At 52.6% G+C, this 20,523-nt stretch overlaps 3 protein-coding genes and 3 long non-coding RNA genes across 6 annotated transcripts; 3 read left to right on the top strand and 3 right to left on the bottom strand.

Moving 5' to 3' along the window:
* Positions 1 to 1,301: 1,301 nt before the first annotated feature.
* LOC138068428 (alpha-1-macroglobulin-like) lies at positions 1,302 to 4,845 on the bottom strand. The gene is made up of 4 exons (XM_068955868.1): positions 3,725 to 4,845; positions 3,240 to 3,342; positions 2,301 to 2,342; positions 1,302 to 1,483 (listed from the first exon to the last, which is right to left on the bottom strand). Exons 1-4 carry the CDS (start codon positions 3,983 to 3,985, stop codon positions 1,458 to 1,460), a joined length of 432 nt encoding a protein of 143 aa, XP_068811969.1. The 5' UTR covers positions 3,986 to 4,845; the 3' UTR covers positions 1,302 to 1,457.
* On the top strand, positions 2,349 to 3,143 carry LOC138068433 (uncharacterized). The gene is made up of 2 exons (XR_011143251.1): positions 2,349 to 2,876; positions 2,907 to 3,143. It is a non-coding gene; the product is annotated as an uncharacterized lncRNA (long non-coding RNA).
* Positions 4,846 to 7,782: 2,937 nt separating the features above from the next.
* LOC138068425 (alpha-1-macroglobulin-like) lies at positions 7,783 to 11,311 on the bottom strand. Its single transcript, XM_068955840.1, has 4 exons — positions 10,206 to 11,311; positions 9,721 to 9,823; positions 8,782 to 8,823; positions 7,783 to 7,964 (listed from the first exon to the last, which is right to left on the bottom strand). The coding sequence occupies exons 1-4, from the start codon at positions 10,464 to 10,466 to the stop codon at positions 7,939 to 7,941; spliced, it is 432 nt and encodes a 143-aa protein (XP_068811941.1). The 5' UTR covers positions 10,467 to 11,311; the 3' UTR covers positions 7,783 to 7,938.
* Positions 8,830 to 9,624, top strand: LOC138068436 (uncharacterized). The gene is made up of 2 exons (XR_011143252.1): positions 8,830 to 9,357; positions 9,388 to 9,624. It is a non-coding gene; the product is annotated as an uncharacterized lncRNA (long non-coding RNA).
* A 2,952-nt stretch (positions 11,312 to 14,263) lies between the features above and the next one.
* On the bottom strand, positions 14,264 to 20,082 carry LOC138068427 (alpha-1-macroglobulin-like). The gene is made up of 4 exons (XM_068955855.1): positions 16,687 to 20,082; positions 16,202 to 16,304; positions 15,263 to 15,304; positions 14,264 to 14,445 (listed from the first exon to the last, which is right to left on the bottom strand). Exons 1-4 carry the CDS (start codon positions 16,945 to 16,947, stop codon positions 14,420 to 14,422), a joined length of 432 nt encoding a protein of 143 aa, XP_068811956.1. The 5' UTR covers positions 16,948 to 20,082; the 3' UTR covers positions 14,264 to 14,419.
* On the top strand, positions 15,650 to 16,105 carry LOC138068440 (uncharacterized). The gene is made up of 2 exons (XR_011143254.1): positions 15,650 to 15,838; positions 15,869 to 16,105. It is a non-coding gene; the product is annotated as an uncharacterized lncRNA (long non-coding RNA).
* Positions 20,083 to 20,523: the final 441 nt, after the last annotated feature.

Here is a 20,523-nt window from a genome sequence, read left to right as displayed (position 1 = left end):
TTTGCCCTCCTGAAGTCCAGGGTTGCAATCCTGCTTATTGCCCTGCTCCCTCCTCGTAGGATCGGGAACTCCACTATCTCATGGTCACTGCAGCCAAGGCTGCCCCCAACCTTCACAACTCCAACTAGACCCTCTTTGTTTGTTAGTACAAGGTCCAGCAGCACACCTCTCCTTGTTGGCGTCTCCACCACCTGGGTCAAGAAATTATCCTCGATGCTCTGCAGGAACCTCTTTGACTGTTTGTGCCTAGCTGTGCTCTCTTCCCAGCTCATGTCAGGGTGGTGGAAGTCCCCCATGAGAACCAGGGCCTGTGATCGTGAGGCTACTTCCAGCTGTCTGTAGAAGGCCTCATCTACTTCCTCTTCCTGATCAGGTGGCCTGTAGCAAACCCCCACAACAGTGTCACCCATGTTAGCCTGCCCTTTAAGCCTTACCCATAGGCTCTCAACTTGCTCTTCAACCAACCCCAAGGCACAGCTCCATGTGTTCTAGTTGCTCCCTCACATAAAGAGCAACTCCACCACCTCGCCTTCCTGGCCTGTCTTTCCTAAAAAGCACGTAGCCATCTATGACAGTATTCCAGGTATGCAACCTATCCCACCATGTCTCTGTAACTGCAACGAGATCATGGCCCTGCGACCGCACACAGATCTCCAGATCTTCCTGCTTATTTCCCATGCTGCGCGCATTGCTATACAGGCATTTCAGAGAGCCAGTCAAGCACGCAGGTTTCCCAGGAGAGGTGCAAGAGGATCCTCCATAGCCATGTTCCATGCTGTCTCCCCTGGCTGCATGCACCCGCTGGAGGCATCCTGACTCGAGCGGTGTTTTACTGACTCTCCTGCCACTATACCACTCCCCTTCCCCCGTCTTGCCTAGTTTAAAGCCCTCCTTACCAGGCTGGCCAATCTGTTGGCAAAGACGCGTGTGCCCCGCTTGGTAAGGTGGATCCCATCTCTCCCTATCAGCTGCCCATCTTCGAACAGGGTCCCATGGTCATAGAAACCAAAGCCCTGTTGCCAACACCAGCGGCGCAGCCAGTTGTTAACTTGGAAAACTCGTCTACTCCTCCTCCTGTCCTTTCCCCTCACAGGCAAGATTGAGGAGAAAACAACCTGGGCTCCCAGACCCTTGACCACCATCCCCAGAGCTCCAAAGTCCCGTTTGATGGTTTCCAGTTTGCCTTTCGTGTCGTTAGCGCCCACATGGAAGAGCAGCAGAGGGTAGTAGTCTGATGCATGGACAAGCCTTGGCAGTCTTTGCACGACATCTCATTAACAAAAAACAAGGCCAGAGGCAGCTGAAGAGAATCAAGACTTAATTTATTTATGGTATTACTTCTTTTTTTGGTGTTGAGGTGTCCTTCTCTAGTATTTCAATAGGCCACCTTACCAAAAGGATCCTTTAGGGACATAGATAAGACAGCTGATCCAACAGGACTCAGACAAGATTGCTCATCAGGCATTTCCTTGCTCAGCCTTGGCTGGAGTGGAGAAAAGGACAGAGTGAGAGAAGGTTCCTGAGAAACAGTATTCTGAACCCTGGACATCCTCCCTATGTTTAAGTGGCCCCTGCTTGCATGTTACATAAGTTCAAGACCTATTAAAGTCTGGGGATTTGCTTCACCTAAAAAATGCCTGGTCCCAGACAGATAACATAATAGGAATGGCTGGTTACTTTCAAGATATCCATGTTACAGAGAAGGGAGGGGAGCGGAGGCAGATACTGCTCTGCTCTGGAGAGTATGAGCTAATCAAGTACATATGTCCTCTCTCAACATGTGGATTCTCCAACAAAGGGCAAAAAACACCCAGGGCAGAGTTTGAAAGGTCCCAACTGAAGATGTGAATAAACTCAACATTTCACCAAAATGCTTGGGAGATGATGTTTAAGACGCTTCTGTGTCCACAGCATTGGTGAAAGTGGCCAAGGAAAGGGCAGATCCTTAAAAGCTGAGTGTCATATTCAGCGCCAAGGAAGACTTCAATCTTACTTGTACAATGTGACACAAAGACACAGGAAAAAACAAGGAGCTCTGTACGACTGAAGAAAATAACACTCGGATTGCCAGCCTAAGTAAACCAAAACCAAATTTCTATCTAACCTTTTACAGGACATGAGGAGGTGGATTTAATTTACCTCTCTGCACTGAGGTGTGCTAGGAGCCTGCTGTGGGCATGGTGAAAGAAGTCTTGAGATTCTACCCAGGCTGAGGAAACCCACGCTCTGCACAGATTCTTACACAAACTAACCAGCAGTAGCCCTTACTGGAACACCTCAGTTGTTCTTATGTACTCTACCTGTGGTGCAGGGAGCATTGTATTCCTCAACAGCAAACTCATCTGGAAGACACAAGGGAAGGGAGAGAGCAGGGCTGTCAGACCCCCTCAGCATTCCTGGCAGAGGGCTTCCAGAGAGACACTTCTTCCATGCCCCACAGCGGACAGCTAGCACCATCCCTGACTTCCCTGCAGAGATCCCAGCCCTGGGGGGAGGGAGCCCCAATCCCAGCCCCATCCGGATACCGCGGCAGCAAGGCAGAGCAACTCTGCACAGTCAGCCCCAGCAGGGCTCTGCCTTATGCCTTGAGGCCTTGTCTCAAGCACACAGAGGGTCTCTGTCTCTGTCACCCTGATGTAGCAGCTGGGAAAACAGAAGCACAAGGAGACGCAGCATCCGCCCTGGAATGGTTGCAATCTGGGGCAGGATCTGAACACAGGACTCCTCCTAGCTTCCTTGGGTCTACCTCAGGGCCTGGTTCCTTTCCCTGGGGAGGCATGAAAGGCTTACAGGCACCAAGATCCCAAGGGGAGAGTCTGAAGGCTGGAGAGGATGGCCTCCTCCCTAGGACCCCATGGCCTTCACCTTCTCCTCAGGTGAGGACAGCTGCACAGTGGCTCCCACAGGTGAGGACAGCCATGTGGGGATCCACATACTACCCACACTGCCCAAACTTGTGCCCCATTATCGTTGCAGAGCCCTGCCTGGGCAGGAGCAGAAAGGAGGAGGGTGGTTGCCTCCATCTGTCTGGGCTGTTGGCACTGTGGGTTTGAAGGTTGGTAGAGTCCAGGGGCCCCCCTGCTCTCAGAAAGCACTGCTGAGGCAGAGTGGGAAAGCGCTGAGGTTGATGGAGAGCTTGAGGCCAGGGGCAGCTGTATGTCCCAAAAGCTCCTGTGTATCTCAGCATGGCCTATGTCCAGGACTCACTCCCGTGGGTACCCTCCCACCCCAACACTCACCTGTCTCATAGTAGTCATAGACCTTCACTTGAGCTGGCTTTAGGCCCTGAACAGGGATGTCCCGCTCCACCGTGAAGGAGAAGTTCAGGGTCGTGTTGCTCAGCTGGGGAAAGGAAGGGGTGGAGACTCACGGTCAATTCTACATCTGCCCCAGGTTCCTTCACTCTTCCCTGCCACCAGCGTCCCAGGCCCAAGGTTGTGCATGGGGCTGCAGGCCTGGCCCTGGGCCCTTCCCCACAGTGGGAGAGGCTCTGGCTGGGGGGGAGGTCAGAGCCTGATCTATGTGCAGGGGCAGAGGGAAAGCATGTTGAGGGTTTGGAGGAAGGTACCAGTAAGGCTAGGAAGGGTTAAAAATTCATGTGAGATTCATTCATATTCTTAGTAGATGCTTGGGATTTTTTAGGCCTAGATCTTCTGCCCCAAGCAGCCAAGTGTCCCAAGGTATGCATTTCCCTTTCCCATCCTAGAACCAGACATATGCTCACCTTCTCCAGATATACTAGGACATGGTTGGTACTCAATTCTGTGCGCTCAATAAGTTGGTTGCCTTCCAGCTGAAGAAAGAAGAGAAAGATGGTACTGAGTTGAGGGTGGTCTCCCTGTACCCCCTTGCAGAGCTTTATGGGTGGGACACACTGTACATGAGACACGGGGGTAATGAGGGAATCAACTAAGTTGATTGGGAGGCAAGGAACTGCCTCCTTGGTGCACCTCTCATTGTTATAATGCCCAGGCCTCCTCTTCATCAAAGTACAGCCTGGCTCTAGTACGGAACTGAGCTTTGGTCCAGACACCACAGTGGACGGACTGAATGAAAAGAGAGTCTTTCTCGCTTGCTAGTTCTGCAATGTCTTATCAAGGTCTCCTTTGTTTTCCAGACCACTCATTTCCTCAGCATCTCACACAATGACCCAAGGCCTGAACAACTTACAAGCCAATGTGTGATAGGCAGTTGAACATGATGTGCACAGCTAATGGTTTTAGTGAGGTATCTGGACACAGTGAACATTGGGATGCCCATCAGTGATACAAAGTTTTCCTGCATTCCTGATTTTTCCTGCATTCAACACATTCACAGAATCACAGAATGGTTTAGGTTGGAAGGGACCTCTGGAGATCATCTAGTCCAACCCCCCTGCTCAAGCAGGGTCCTCTAGAGCATATTGCCCAGGATCACATCCAGACGGGTTTTGAATATCTCCAGCGAAGGAGACTCCACCACCTCTCTGGGCAACCTGTTCCAATGCTCTGTCACCCTCACAGTCAAGAAGTTTTTTTCTCAGGTTTAGATGGAACTTCCTGTGGTTCAGTTTCTGCCCGTTGCCTCTTGTCCTGTTGCTGGGCACCACGGAGAAGAGATCGGCCTCATCTTCTTGACAACCACCCCCCTCCCCCCTTCAGATACTTATACACGTTGATCAGATCACCTCTCAGTCTTCTCTTCTCCAGACTGAACAGGCCCAGCTCTCTCAGCCTTTCCTCATAGGAGAGGTGCTCCAGTCCCCTCACCATCTTGGTAGCCCTCCGCTGGACTCTCTGCAGTAGTGCCATGTCTCTCTTGTACTGGGCAGCCCAGAACTGGACACAGTACTCCAGGGGAGGCCTCCCCAGGGCTGAGTAGAGCAGGAGGATCACCTCCCTCCACCTGCTGGCAACACTCTGCCTAATGCACCCCAGGATACCCTTGGCCTTCTTGGCCACAAGGGCACACTGCTGCCTCATGCTTCACTTGTCGTCCACCAGCACTCCCAGGTCCTTCTCTGCAGAGCTGCTTTCCAGCAGGTCAGCCCCCAGCCTGTCCTGCTGCCTGGGGTTCTTCCTCCCTAGGTGCAGGACCCTGCACTTGCCTTTGTGGAATGTCAGGAGGTTCCTCTCCGCCCAGCTCTCCAACCTCTCCAGGTCCCTCTGAATGGCAGCGCAGCCCTCTGGTGTGTCAGCCACTCCCCCCAGTTTAGTATCATCAGCCAACTTGCTGAGGGTACACTCTGTCCCTTCCGCCAGGTCACTGATGAATACATTGAACAAGACTGGAGCCAGGACTGACCTCTGCGGGACACCACTAGCTACAGGCCTCCAACTTGACTCTGCGCCATTCACCACAACCCTCGGAGCTCGGCCATCCAGCCAGTTCTCAATCCACCTCACCGTCCACTCATCCAACCCACACCTCCTGAGTTTACCTATGAGGATGGGATGAGAGACAGTGTCAAAAGCTTTGCTCAAGTCCAGGGAGACAACATCCACTGCTCTGCCCTCATCTACCCAGCCAGTCATTCCATCCTAGAAGGCTATCCGGTTGTTGAAGCATGATTTCCTTCTGGTGAATCCATGCTGACTATTCCTGATCACCTTCTTGTCCTCCTTATGCTTAGTGGGGACCTCCAGGATGAGCTGTTCCATCAGCTTCCCGGGGATGGAGGTGAGGCTGACCGGCCTGTAGTTCCCTGGGTCCTCCTTCTTGCCCTTTTGGAAGACTGGAGGGACGCTGGCTTTCTTCCAGTCCTCAGGCACCTCTCCTGATTGCCATGACCTTTCCAAGAGGATGGAGAGTGGCCTAGCAATAACATCCGCCAGCTCCCTCAGCACTCGTGGGTGCATCCCATCGGGGCCCATGGATTGGTGGATGTCAAGTTTGGACAAAAGATCTCTAACCTGATCCTCCTCCACCAAGGGAGAGTCTTCCTTTCTCCAGCCTTCCTCTCTTGTCCCCAGGCTCTGGAATTCCTGAGGACTGGCCTTAGCAGTGAAGACCGAAGCAAAGGCAGCATTCAATAACTCTGCCTTCTCTGCCTTCTCTGCCTGGTCCTTTGTTACCAGGGCACCCGCCCCATTCAGCGGCGGGCCCACATTTTCCCTAGTCTTCCTTTTGCTATTGATGTATTTGAAGACGTTCCTTCTTGTTGTCCTTGACATCCCTTGCCAGATTAAACTCCAAATGGGCCTTAGCCTTCCTTGTCGCATCCCTGCACACTCTGACAACGTCCCTGTATTCCTCCCAAGTGGCCTGTCCCCTTTGCCACATTCTGTACACTTCCTTCTTCTGTTGGAGTTTTGCCAGGAGCTCCTTGCTCATCCACGCAGGTCTCCTGCCCGCTTTGCCGGACTTCTTCCTCAGAGGGATGCACCCATCTTGAGCCTGGAGGAGGTGATGCTTGACTATTAACCAGCTTTCTTGGACCTCGCTTCCTTCAAGGGCCCTACCCCATGAGATTCCTCCAAGAAGGTCCCTGAAGAGGCCAAAGTTTGCCCTCCTGAAGTCCAGGGTTGCAATCCTGCTTATTGCCCTGCTCCCTCCTCGTAGGATCGGGAACTCCACTATCTCATGGTCACTGCAGCCAAGGCTGCCCCCAACCTTCACAACTCCAACTAGACCCTCTTTGTTTGTTAGTACAAGGTCCAGCAGCACACCTCTCCTTGTTGGCGTCTCCACCACCTGGGTCAAGAAATTATCCTCGATGCTCTGCAGGAACCTCTTTGACTGTTTGTGCCTAGCTGTGCTCTCTTCCCAGCTCATGTCAGGGTGGTGGAAGTCCCCCATGAGAACCAGGGCCTGTGATCGTGAGGCTACTTCCAGCTGTCTGTAGAAGGCCTCATCTACTTCCTCTTCCTGATCAGGTGGCCTGTAGCAAACCCCCACAACAGTGTCACCCATGTTAGCCTGCCCTTTAAGCCTTACCCATAGGCTCTCAACTTGCTCTTCAACCAACCCCAAGGCACAGCTCCATGTGTTCTAGTTGCTCCCTCACATAAAGAGCAACTCCACCACCTCGCCTTCCTGGCCTGTCTTTCCTAAAAAGCACGTAGCCATCTATGACAGTATTCCAGGTATGCAACCTATCCCACCATGTCTCTGTAACTGCAACGAGATCATGGCCCTGCGACCGCACACAGATCTCCAGATCTTCCTGCTTATTCCCCATGCTGCGCGCATTGCTATACAGGCATTTCAGAGAGCCAGTCAAGCACGCAGGTTTCCCAGGAGAGGTGCAAGAGGATCCTCCATAGCCATGTTCCATGCTGTCTCCCCTGGCTGCATGCACCCGCTGGAGGCATCCTGACTCGAGCGGTGTTTTACTGACTCTCCTGCCACTATACCACTCCCCTTCCCCCGTCTTGCCTAGTTTAAAGCCCTCCTTACCAGGCTGGCCAATCTGTTGGCAAAGACGCGTGTGCCCCGCTTGGTAAGGTGGATCCCATCTCTCCCTATCAGCTGCCCATCTTCGAACAGGGTCCCATGGTCATAGAAACCAAAGCCCTGTTGCCAACACCAGCGGCGCAGCCAGTTGTTAACTTGGAAAACTCGTCTACTCCTCCTCCTGTCCTTTCCCCTCACAGGCAAGATTGAGGAGAAAACAACCTGGGCTCCCAGACCCTTGACCACCATCCCCAGAGCTCCAAAGTCCCGTTTGATGGTTTCCAGTTTGCCTTTCGTGTCGTTAGCGCCCACATGGAAGAGCAGCAGAGGGTAGTAGTCTGATGCATGGACAAGCCTTGGCAGTCTTTGCACGACATCTCATTAACAAAAAACAAGGCCAGAGGCAGCTGAAGAGAATCAAGACTTAATTTATTTATGGTATTACTTCTTTTTTTGGTGTTGAGGTGTCCTTCTCTAGTATTTCAATAGGCCACCTTACCAAAAGGATCCTTTAGGGACATAGATAAGACAGCTGATCCAACAGGACTCAGACAAGATTGCTCATCAGGCATTTCCTTGCTCAGCCTTGGCTGGAGTGGAGAAAAGGACAGAGTGAGAGAAGGTTCCTGAGAAACAGTATTCTGAACCCTGGACATCCTCCCTATGTTTAAGTGGCCCCTGCTTGCATGTTACATAAGTTCAAGACCTATTAAAGTCTGGGGATTTGCTTCACCTAAAAAATGCCTGGTCCCAGACAGATAACATAATAGGAATGGCTGGTTACTTTCAAGATATCCATGTTACAGAGAAGGGAGGGGAGCGGAGGCAGATACTGCTCTGCTCTGGAGAGTATGAGCTAATCAAGTACATATGTCCTCTCTCAACATGTGGATTCTCCAACAAAGGGCAAAAAACACCCAGGGCAGAGTTTGAAAGGTCCCAACTGAAGATGTGAATAAACTCAACATTTCACCAAAATGCTTGGGAGATGATGTTTAAGACGCTTCTGTGTCCACAGCATTGGTGAAAGTGGCCAAGGAAAGGGCAGATCCTTAAAAGCTGAGTGTCATATTCAGCGCCAAGGAAGACTTCAATCTTACTTGTACAATGTGACACAAAGACACAGGAAAAAACAAGGAGCTCTGTACGACTGAAGAAAATAACACTCGGATTGCCAGCCTAAGTAAACCAAAACCAAATTTCTATCTAACCTTTTACAGGACATGAGGAGGTGGATTTAATTTACCTCTCTGCACTGAGGTGTGCTAGGAGCCTGCTGTGGGCATGGTGAAAGAAGTCTTGAGATTCTACCCAGGCTGAGGAAACCCACGCTCTGCACAGATTCTTACACAAACTAACCAGCAGTAGCCCTTACTGGAACACCTCAGTTGTTCTTATGTACTCTACCTGTGGTGCAGGGAGCATTGTATTCCTCAACAGCAAACTCATCTGGAAGACACAAGGGAAGGGAGAGAGCAGGGCTGTCAGACCCCCTCAGCATTCCTGGCAGAGGGCTTCCAGAGAGACACTTCTTCCATGCCCCACAGCGGACAGCTAGCACCATCCCTGACTTCCCTGCAGAGATCCCAGCCCTGGGGGGAGGGAGCCCCAATCCCAGCCCCATCCGGATACCGCGGCAGCAAGGCAGAGCAACTCTGCACAGTCAGCCCCAGCAGGGCTCTGCCTTATGCCTTGAGGCCTTGTCTCAAGCACACAGAGGGTCTCTGTCTCTGTCACCCTGATGTAGCAGCTGGGAAAACAGAAGCACAAGGAGACGCAGCATCCGCCCTGGAATGGTTGCAATCTGGGGCAGGATCTGAACACAGGACTCCTCCTAGCTTCCTTGGGTCTACCTCAGGGCCTGGTTCCTTTCCCTGGGGAGGCATGAAAGGCTTACAGGCACCAAGATCCCAAGGGGAGAGTCTGAAGGCTGGAGAGGATGGCCTCCTCCCTAGGACCCCATGGCCTTCACCTTCTCCTCAGGTGAGGACAGCTGCACAGTGGCTCCCACAGGTGAGGACAGCCATGTGGGGATCCACATACTACCCACACTGCCCAAACTTGTGCCCCATTATCGTTGCAGAGCCCTGCCTGGGCAGGAGCAGAAAGGAGGAGGGTGGTTGCCTCCATCTGTCTGGGCTGTTGGCACTGTGGGTTTGAAGGTTGGTAGAGTCCAGGGGCCCCCCTGCTCTCAGAAAGCACTGCTGAGGCAGAGTGGGAAAGCGCTGAGGTTGATGGAGAGCTTGAGGCCAGGGGCAGCTGTATGTCCCAAAAGCTCCTGTGTATCTCAGCATGGCCTATGTCCAGGACTCACTCCCGTGGGTACCCTCCCACCCCAACACTCACCTGTCTCATAGTAGTCATAGACCTTCACTTGAGCTGGCTTTAGGCCCTGAACAGGGATGTCCCGCTCCACCGTGAAGGAGAAGTTCAGGGTCGTGTTGCTCAGCTGGGGAAAGGAAGGGGTGGAGACTCACGGTCAATTCTACATCTGCCCCAGGTTCCTTCACTCTTCCCTGCCACCAGCGTCCCAGGCCCAAGGTTGTGCATGGGGCTGCAGGCCTGGCCCTGGGCCCTTCCCCACAGTGGGAGAGGCTCTGGCTGGGGGGGAGGTCAGAGCCTGATCTATGTGCAGGGGCAGAGGGAAAGCATGTTGAGGGTTTGGAGGAAGGTACCAGTAAGGCTAGGAAGGGTTAAAAATTCATGTGAGATTCATTCATATTCTTAGTAGATGCTTGGGATTTTTTAGGCCTAGATCTTCTGCCCCAAGCAGCCAAGTGTCCCAAGGTATGCATTTCCCTTTCCCATCCTAGAACCAGACATATGCTCACCTTCTCCAGATATACTAGGACATGGTTGGTACTCAATTCTGTGCGCTCAATAAGTTGGTTGCCTTCCAGCTGAAGAAAGAAGAGAAAGATGGTACTGAGTTGAGGGTGGTCTCCCTGTACCCCCTTGCAGAGCTTTATGGGTGGGACACACTGTACATGAGACACGGGGGTAATGAGGGAATCAACTAAGTTGATTGGGAGGCAAGGAACTGCCTCCTTGGTGCACCTCTCATTGTTATAATGCCCAGGCCTCCTCTTCATCAAAGTACAGCCTGGCTCTAGTACGGAACTGAGCTTTGGTCCAGACACCACAGTGGACGGACTGAATGAAAAGAGAGTCTTTCTCGCTTGCTAGTTCTGCAATGTCTTATCAAGGTCTCCTTTGTTTTCCAGACCACTCATTTCCTCAGCATCTCACACAATGACCCAAGGCCTGAACAACTTACAAGCCAATGTGTGATAGGCAGTTGAACATGATGTGCACAGCTAATGGTTTTAGTGAGGTATCTGGACACAGTGAACATTGGGATGCCCATCAGTGATACAAAGTTTTCCTGCATTCCTGATTTTTCCTGCATTCAACACATTCACAGAATCACAGAATGGTTTAGGTTGGAAGGGACCTCTGGAGATCATCTAGTCCAACCCCCCTGCTCAAGCAGGGTCCTCTAGAGCATATTGCCCAGGATCACATCCAGACGGGTTTTGAATATCTCCAGCGAAGGAGACTCCACCACCTCTCTGGGCAACCTGTTCCAATGCTCTGTCACCCTCACAGTCAAGAAGTTTTTTTCTCAGGTTTAGATGGAACTTCCTGTGGTTCAGTTTCTGCCCGTTGCCTCTTGTCCTGTTGCTGGGCACCACGGAGAAGAGATCGGCCTCATCTTCTTGACAACCACCCCCCTCCCCCCTTCAGATACTTATACACGTTGATCAGATCACCTCTCAGTCTTCTCTTCTCCAGACTGAACAGGCCCAGCTCTCTCAGCCTTTCCTCATAGGAGAGGTGCTCCAGTCCCCTCACCATCTTGGTAGCCCTCCGCTGGACTCTCTGCAGTAGTGCCATGTCTCTCTTGTACTGGGCAGCCCAGAACTGGACACAGTACTCCAGGGGAGGCCTCCCCAGGGCTGAGTAGAGCAGGAGGATCACCTCCCTCCACCTGCTGGCAACACTCTGCCTAATGCACCCCAGGATACCCTTGGCCTTCTTGGCCACAAGGGCACACTGCTGCCTCATGCTTCACTTGTCGTCCACCAGCACTCCCAGGTCCTTCTCTGCAGAGCTGCTTTCCAGCAGGTCAGCCCCCAGCCTGTCCTGCTGCCTGGGGTTCTTCCTCCCTAGGTGCAGGACCCTGCACTTGCCTTTGTGGAATGTCAGGAGGTTCCTCTCCGCCCAGCTCTCCAACCTCTCCAGGTCCCTCTGAATGGCAGCGCAGCCCTCTGGTGTGTCAGCCACTCCCCCCAGTTTAGTATCATCAGCCAACTTGCTGAGGGTACACTCTGTCCCTTCCGCCAGGTCACTGATGAATACATTGAACAAGACTGGAGCCAGGACTGACCTCTGCGGGACACCACTAGCTACAGGCCTCCAACTTGACTCTGCGCCATTCACCACAACCCTCGGAGCTCGGCCATCCAGCCAGTTCTCAATCCACCTCACCGTCCACTCATCCAACCCACACCTCCTGAGTTTACCTATGAGGATGGGATGAGAGACAGTGTCAAAAGCTTTGCTCAAGTCCAGGGAGACAACATCCACTGCTCTGCCCTCATCTACCCAGCCAGTCATTCCATCCTAGAAGGCTATCCGGTTGTTGAAGCATGATTTCCTTCTGGTGAATCCATGCTGACTATTCCTGATCACCTTCTTGTCCTCCTTATGCTTAGTGGGGACCTCCAGGATGAGCTGTTCCATCAGCTTCCCGGGGATGGAGGTGAGGCTGACCGGCCTGTAGTTCCCTGGGTCCTCCTTCTTGCCCTTTTGGAAGACTGGAGGGACGCTGGCTTTCTTCCAGTCCTCAGGCACCTCTCCTGATTGCCATGACCTTTCCAAGAGGATGGAGAGTGGCCTAGCAATAACATCCGCCAGCTCCCTCAGCACTCGTGGGTGCATCCCATCGGGGCCCATGGATTGGTGGATGTCAAGTTTGGACAAAAGATCTCTAACCTGATCCTCCTCCACCAAGGGAGAGTCTTCCTTTCTCCAGCCTTCCTCTCTTGTCCCCAGGCTCTGGAATTCCTGAGGACTGGCCTTAGCAGTGAAGACCGAAGCAAAGGCAGCATTCAATAACTCTGCCTTCTCTGCCTTCTCTGCCTGGTCCTTTGTTACCAGGGCACCCGCCCCATTCAGCGGCGGGCCCACATTTTCCCTAGTCTTCCTTTTGCTATTGATGTATTTGAAGACGTTCCTTCTTGTTGTCCTTGACATCCCTTGCCAGATTAAACTCCAAATGGGCCTTAGCCTTCCTTGTCGCATCCCTGCACACTCTGACAACGTCCCTGTATTCCTCCCAAGTGGCCTGTCCCCTTTGCCACATTCTGTACACTTCCTTCTTCTGTTGGAGTTTTGCCAGGAGCTCCTTGCTCATCCACGCAGGTCTCCTGCCCGCTTTGCCGGACTTCTTCCTCAGAGGGATGCACCCATCTTGAGCCTGGAGGAGGTGATGCTTGACTATTAACCAGCTTTCTTGGACCTCGCTTCCTTCAAGGGCCCTACCCCATGAGATTCCTCCAAGAAGGTCCCTGAAGAGGCCAAAGTTTGCCCTCCTGAAGTCCAGGGTTGCAATCCTGCTTATTGCCCTGCTCCCTCCTCGTAGGATCGGGAACTCCACTATCTCATGGTCACTGCAGCCAAGGCTGCCCCCAACCTTCACAACTCCAACTAGACCCTCTTTGTTTGTTAGTACAAGGTCCAGCAGCACACCTCTCCTTGTTGGCGTCTCCACCACCTGGGTCAAGAAATTATCCTCGATGCTCTGCAGGAACCTCTTTGACTGTTTGTGCCTAGCTGTGCTCTCTTCCCAGCTCATGTCAGGGTGGTGGAAGTCCCCCATGAGAACCAGGGCCTGTGATCGTGAGGCTACTTCCAGCTGTCTGTAGAAGGCCTCATCTACTTCCTCTTCCTGATCAGGTGGCCTGTAGCAAACCCCCACAACAGTGTCACCCATGTTAGCCTGCCCTTTAAGCCTTACCCATAGGCTCTCAACTTGCTCTTCAACCAACCCCAAGGCACAGCTCCATGTGTTCTAGTTGCTCCCTCACATAAAGAGCAACTCCACCACCTCGCCTTCCTGGCCTGTCTTTCCTAAAAAGCACGTAGCCATCTATGACAGTATTCCAGGTATGCAACCTATCCCACCATGTCTCTGTAACTGCAACGAGATCATGGCCCTGCGACCGCACACAGATCTCCAGATCTTCCTGCTTATTCCCCATGCTGCGCGCATTGCTATACAGGCATTTCAGAGAGCCAGTCAAGCACGCAGGTTTCCCAGGAGAGGTGCAAGAGGATCCTCCATAGCCATGTTCCATGCTGTCTCCCCTGGCTGCATGCACCCGCTGGAGGCATCCTGACTCGAGCGGTGTTTTACTGACTCTCCTGCCACTATACCACTCCCCTTCCCCCGTCTTGCCTAGTTTAAAGCCCTCCTTACCAGGCTGGCCAATCTGTTGGCAAAGACGCGTGTGCCCCGCTTGGTAAGGTGGATCCCATCTCTCCCTATCAGCTGCCCATCTTCGAACAGGGTCCCATGGTCATAGAAACCAAAGCCCTGTTGCCAACACCAGCGGCGCAGCCAGTTGTTAACTTGGAAAACTCGTCTACTCCTCCTCCTGTCCTTTCCCCTCACAGGCAAGATTGAGGAGAAAACAACCTGGGCTCCCAGACCCTTGACCACCATCCCCAGAGCTCCAAAGTCCCGTTTGATGGTTTCCAGTTTGCCTTTCGTGTCGTTAGCGCCCACATGGAAGAGCAGCAGAGGGTAGTAGTCTGATGCATGGACAAGCCTTGGCAGTCTTTGCACGACATCTCATTAACAAAAAACAAGGCCAGAGGCAGCTGAAGAGAATCAAGACTTAATTTATTTATGGTATTACTTCTTTTTTTGGTGTTGAGGTGTCCTTCTCTAGTATTTCAATAGGCCACCTTACCAAAAGGATCCTTTAGGGACATAGATAAGACAGCTGATCCAACAGGACTCAGACAAGATTGCTCATCAGGCATTTCCTTGCTCAGCCTTGGCTGGAGTGGAGAAAAGGACAGAGTGAGAGAAGGTTCCTGAGAAACAGTATTCTGAACCCTGGACATCCTCCCTATGTTTAAGTGGCCCCTGCTTGCATGTTACATAAGTTCAAGACCTATTAAAGTCTGGGGATTTGCTTCACCTAAAAAATGCCTGGTCCCAGACAGATAACATAATAGGAATGGCTGGTTACTTTCAAGATATCCATGTTACAGAGAAGGGAGGGGAGCGGAGGCAGATACTGCTCTGCTCTGGAGAGTATGAGCTAATCAAGTACATATGTCCTCTCTCAACATGTGGATTCTCCAACAAAGGGCAAAAAACACCCAGGGCAGAGTTTGAAAGGTCCCAACTGAAGATGTGAATAAACTCAACATTTCACCAAAATGCTTGGGAGATGATGTTTAAGACGCTTCTGTGTCCACAGCATTGGTGAAAGTGGCCAAGGAAAGGGCAGATCCTTAAAAGCTGAGTGTCATATTCAGCGCCAAGGAAGACTTCAATCTTACTTGTACAATGTGACACAAAGACACAGGAAAAAACAAGGAGCTCTGTACGACTGAAGAAAATAACACTCGGATTGCCAGCCTAAGTAAACCAAAACCAAATTTCTATCTAACCTTTTACAGGACATGAGGAGGTGGATTTAATTTACCTCTCTGCACTGAGGTGTGCTAGGAGCCTGCTGTGGGCATGGTGAAAGAAGTCTTGAGATTCTACCCAGGCTGAGGAAACCCACGCTCTGCACAGATTCTTACACAAACTAACCAGCAGTAGCCCTTACTGGAACACCTCAGTTGTTCTTATGTACTCTACCTGTGGTGCAGGGAGCATTGTATTCCTCAACAGCAAACTCATCTGGAAGACACAAGGGAAGGGAGAGAGCAGGGCTGTCAGACCCCCTCAGCATTCCTGGCAGAGGGCTTCCAGAGAGACACTTCTTCCATGCCCCACAGCGGACAGCTAGCACCATCCCTGACTTCCCTGCAGAGATCCCAGCCCTGGGGGGAGGGAGCCCCAATCCCAGCCCCATCCGGATACCGCGGCAGCAAGGCAGAGCAACTCTGCACAGTCAGCCCCAGCAGGGCTCTGCCTTATGCCTTGAGGCCTTGTCTCAAGCACACAGAGGGTCTCTGTCTCTGTCACCCTGATGTAGCAGCTGGGAAAACAGAAGCACAAGGAGACGCAGCATCTGCCCTGGAATGGTTGCAATCTGGGGCAGGATCTGAACACAGGACTCCTCCTAGCTTCCTTGGGTCTACCTCAGGGCCTGGTTCCTTTCCCTGGGGAGGCATGAAAGGCTTACAGGCACCAAGATCCCAAGGGGAGAGTCTGAAGGCTGGAGAGGATGGCCTCCTCCCTAGGACCCCATGGCCTTCACCTTCTCCTCAGGTGAGGACAGCTGCACAGTGGCTCCCACAGGTGAGGACAGCCATGTGGGGATCCACATACTACCCACACTGCCCAAACTTGTGCCCCATTATCGTTGCAGAGCCCTGCCTGGGCAGGAGCAGAAAGGAGGAGGGTGGTTGCCTCCATCTGTCTGGGCTGTTGGCACTGTGGGTTTGAAGGTTGGTAGAGTCCAGGGGCCCCCCTGCTCTCAGAAAGCACTGCTGAGGCAGAGTGGGAAAGCGCTGAGGTTGATGGAGAGCTTGAGGCCAGGGGCAGCTGTATGTCCCAAAAGCTCCTGTGTATCTCAGCATGGCCTATGTCCAGGACTCACTCCCGTGGGTACCCTCCCACCCCAACACTCACCTGTCTCATAGTAGTCATAGACCTTCACTTGAGCTGGCTTTAGGCCCTGAACAGGGATGTCCCGCTCCACCGTGAAGGAGAAGTTCAGGGTCGTGTTGCTCAGCTGGGGAAAGGAAGGGGTGGAGACTCATGGTCAATTCTACATCTGCCCCAGGTTCCTTCACTCTTCCCTGCCACCAGCGTCCCAGGCCCAAGGTTGTGCATGGGGCTGCAGGCCTGGCCCTGGGCCCTTCCCCACAGTGGGAGAGGCTCTGGCTGGGGGGGAGGTCAGAGCCTGATCTATGTGCAGGGGCAGAGGGAAAGCATGTTGAGGGTTTGGAGGAAGGTACCAGTAAGGCTAGGAAGGGTTAAAAATTCATGTGAGATTCATTCATATTCTTAGTAGATGCTTGGGATTTTTTAGGCCTAGATCTTCTGCCCCAAGCAGCCAAGTGTCCCAAGGTATGCATTTCCCTTTCCCATCCTAGAACCAGACATATGCTCACCTTCTCCAGATATACTAGGACATGGTTGGTACTCAATTCTGTGCGCTCAATAAGTTGGTTGCCTTCCAGCTGAAGAAAGAAGAGAAAGATGGTACTGAGTTGAGGGTGGTCTCCCTGTACCCCCTTGCAGAGCTTTATGGGTGGGACACACTGTACATGAGACACGGGGGTAATGAGGGAATCAACTAAGTTGATTGGGAGGCAAGGAACTGCCTCCTTGGTGCACCTCTCATTGTTATAATGCCCAGGCCTCCTCTTCATCAAAGTACAGCCTGGCTCTAGTACGGAACTGAGCTTTGGTCCAGACACCACAGTGGACGGACTGAATGAAAAGAGAGTCTTTCTCGCTTGCTAGTTCTGCAATGTCTTATCAAGGTCTCCTTTGTTTTCCAGACCACTCATTTCCTCAGCATCTCACACAATGACCCAAGGCCTGAACAACTTACAAGCCAATGTGTGATAGGCAGTTGAACATGATGTGCACAGCTAATGGTTTTAGTGAGGTATCTGGACACAGTGAACATTGGGATGCCCATCAGTGATACAAAGTTTTCCTGCATTCCTGATTTTTCCTGCATTCAACACATTCACAGAATCACAGAATGGTTTAGGTTGGAAGGGACCTCTGGAGATCATCTAGTCCAACCCCCCTGCTCAAGCAGGGTCCTCTAGAGCATATTGCCCAGGATCACATCCAGACGGGTTTTGAATATCTCCAGCGAAGGAGACTCCACCACCTCTCTGGGCAACCTGTTCCAATGCTCTGTCACCCTCACAGTCAAGAAGTTTTTTTCTCAGGTTTAGATGGAACTTCCTGTGGCTCAGTTTCTGCCCGTTGCCTCTTGTCCTGTTGCTGGGCACCACGGAGAAGAGATCGGCCTCATCTTCTTGACAACCACCCCCCTCCCCCCTTCAGATACTTATACACGTTGATCAGATCACCTCTCAGTCTTCTCTTCTCCAGACTGAACAGGCCCAGCTCTCTCAGCCTTTCCTCATAGGAGAGGTGCTCCAGTCCCCTCACCATCTTGGTAGCCCTCCGCTGGACTCTCTGCAGTAGTGCCATGTCTCTCTTGTACTGGGCAGCCCAGAACTGGACACAGTACTCCAGGGGAGGCCTCCCCAGGGCTGAGTAGAGCAGGAGGATCACCTCCCTCCACCTGCTGGCAACACTCTGCCTAATGCACCCCAGGATACCCTTGGCCTTCTTGGCCACAAGGGCACACTGCTGCCTCATGCTTCACTTGTTGTCCACCAGCACTCCCAGGTCCTTCTCTGCAGAGCTGCTTTCCAGCAGGTCAGCCCCCAGCCTGTCCTGCTGCCTGGGGTTCTTCCTCCCTAGGTGCAGGACCCTGCACTTGCCTTTGTGGAATGTCAGGAGGTTCCTCTCCGCCCAGCTCTCCAACCTCTCCAGGTCCCTCTGAATGGCAGCGCAGCCCTCTGGTGTGTCAGCCACTCCCCCCAGTTTAGTATCATCAGCCAACTTGCTGAGGGTACACTCTGTCCCTTCCGCCAGGTCACTGATGAATACATTGAACAAGACTGGAGCCAGGACTGACCTCTGCGGGACACCACTAGCTACAGGCCTCCAACTTGACTCTGCGCCATTCACCACAACCCTCGGAGCTCGGCCATCCAGCCAGTTCTCAATCCACCTCACCGTCCACTCATCCAACCCACACCTCCTGAGTTTACCTATGAGGATGGGATGAGAGACAGTGTCAAAAGCTTTGCTCAAGTCCAGGGAGACAACATCCACTGCTCTGCCCTCATCTACCCAGCCAGTCATTCCATCCTAGAAGGCTATCCGGTTGTTGAAGCATGATTTCCTTCTGGTGAATCCATGCTGACTATTCCTGATCACCTTCTTGTCCTCCTTATGCTTAGTGGGGACCTCCAGGATGAGCTGTTCCATCAGCTTCCCGGGGATGGAGGTGAGGCTGACCGGCCTGTAGTTCCCTGGGTCCTCCTTCTTGCCCTTTTGGAAGACTGGAGGGACGCTGGCTTTCTTCCAGTCCTCAGGCACCTCTCCTGATTGCCATGACCTTTCCAAGAGGATGGAGAGTGGCCTAGCAATAACATCCGCCAGCTCCCTCAGCACTCGTGGGTGCATCCCATCGGGGCCCATGGATTGGTGGATGTCAAGTTTGGACAAAAGATCTCTAACCTGATCCTCCTCCACCAAGGGAGAGTCTTCCTTTCTCCAGCCTTCCTCTCTTGTCCCCAGGCTCTGGAATTCCTGAGGACTGGCCTTAGCAGTGAAGACCGAAGCAAAGGCAGCATTCAATAACTCTGCCTTCTCTGCCTTCTCTGCCTGGTCCTTTGTTACCAGGGCACCCGCCCCATTCAGCGGCGGGCCCACATTTTCCCTAGTCTTCCTTTTGCTATTGATGTATTTGAAGACGTTCCTTCTTGTTGTCCTTGACATCCCTTGCCAGATTAAACTCCAAATGGGCCTTAGCCTTCCTTGTCGCATCCCTGCACACTCTGGCAACGTCCCTGTATTCCTCCCAAGTGGCCTGTCCCCTTTGCCACATTCTGTACACTTCCTTCTTCTGTTGGAGTTTTGCCAGGAGCTCCTTGCTCATCCACGCAGGTCTCCTGCCCGCTTTGCCGGACTTCTTCCTCAGAGGGATGCACCCATCTTGAGCCTGGAGGAGGTGATGCTTGACTATTAACCAGCTTTCTTGGACCTCGCTTCCTTCAAGGGCCCTACCCCATGAGATTCCTCCAAGAAGGTCCCTGAAGAGGCCAAAGTTTGCCCTCCTGAAGTCCAGGGTTGCAATCCTGCTTATTGCCCTGCTCCCTCCTCGTAGGATCGGGAACTCCACTATCTCATGGTCACTGCAGCCAAGGCTGCCCCCAACCTTCACAACTCCAACTAGACCCTCTTTGTTTGTTAGTACAAGGTCCAGCAGCACACCTCTCCTTGTTGGCGTCTCCACCACCTGGGTCAAGAAATTATCCTCGATGCTCTGCAGGAACCTCTTTGACTGTTTGTGCCTAGCTGTGCTCTCTTCCCAGCTCATGTCAGGGTGGTGGAAGTCCCCCATGAGAACCAGGGCCTGTGATCGTGAGGCTACTTCCAGCTGTCTGTAGAAGGCCTCATCTACTTCCTCTTCCTGATCAGGTGGCCTGTAGCAAACCCCCACAACAGTGTCACCCATGTTAGCCTGCCCTTTAAGCCTTACCCATAGGCTCTCAACTTGCTCTTCAACCAACCCCAAGGCACAGCTCCATGTGTTCTAGTTGCTCCCTCACATAAAGAGCAACTCCACCACCTCGCCTTCCTGGCCTGTCTTTCCTAAAAAGCACGTAGCCATCTATGACAGTATTCCAGGTATGCAACCTATCCCACCATGTCTCTGTAACTGCAACGAGATCATGGCCCTGCGACCGCACACAGATCTCCAGATCTTCCTGCTTATTCCCCATGCTGCACGCATTGCTATACAGGCATTTCAGAGAGCCAGTCAAGCACGCAGGTTTCCCAGGAGAGGTGCAAGAGGATCCTCCATAGCCATGTTCCATGCTGTCTCCCCTGGCTGCATGCACCCGCTGGAGGCATCCTGACTCGAGCGGTGTTTTACTGACTCTCCTGCCACTATACCACTCCCCTTCCCCCGTCTTGCCTAGTTTAAAGCCCTCCTTACCAGGCTGGCCAATCTGTTGGCAAAGACGCGTGTGCCCCGCTTGGTAAGGTGGATCCCATCTCTCCCTATCAGCTGCCCATCTTCGAACAGGGTCCCATGGTCATAGAAACCAAAGCCCTGTTGCCAACACCAGCGGCGCAGCCAGTTGTTAACTTGGAAAACTCGTCTACTCCTCCTCCTGTCC

Source organism: Struthio camelus, chromosome 1, assembly GCF_040807025.1.
Source record: "Struthio camelus isolate bStrCam1 chromosome 1, bStrCam1.hap1, whole genome shotgun sequence".
Lineage (NCBI taxonomy): Eukaryota > Metazoa > Chordata > Aves > Struthioniformes > Struthionidae > Struthio > Struthio camelus.
The sequence above is the reverse complement of the archived record's forward strand: the minus strand, read 5'-3'. Positions and strand labels throughout refer to the sequence as shown.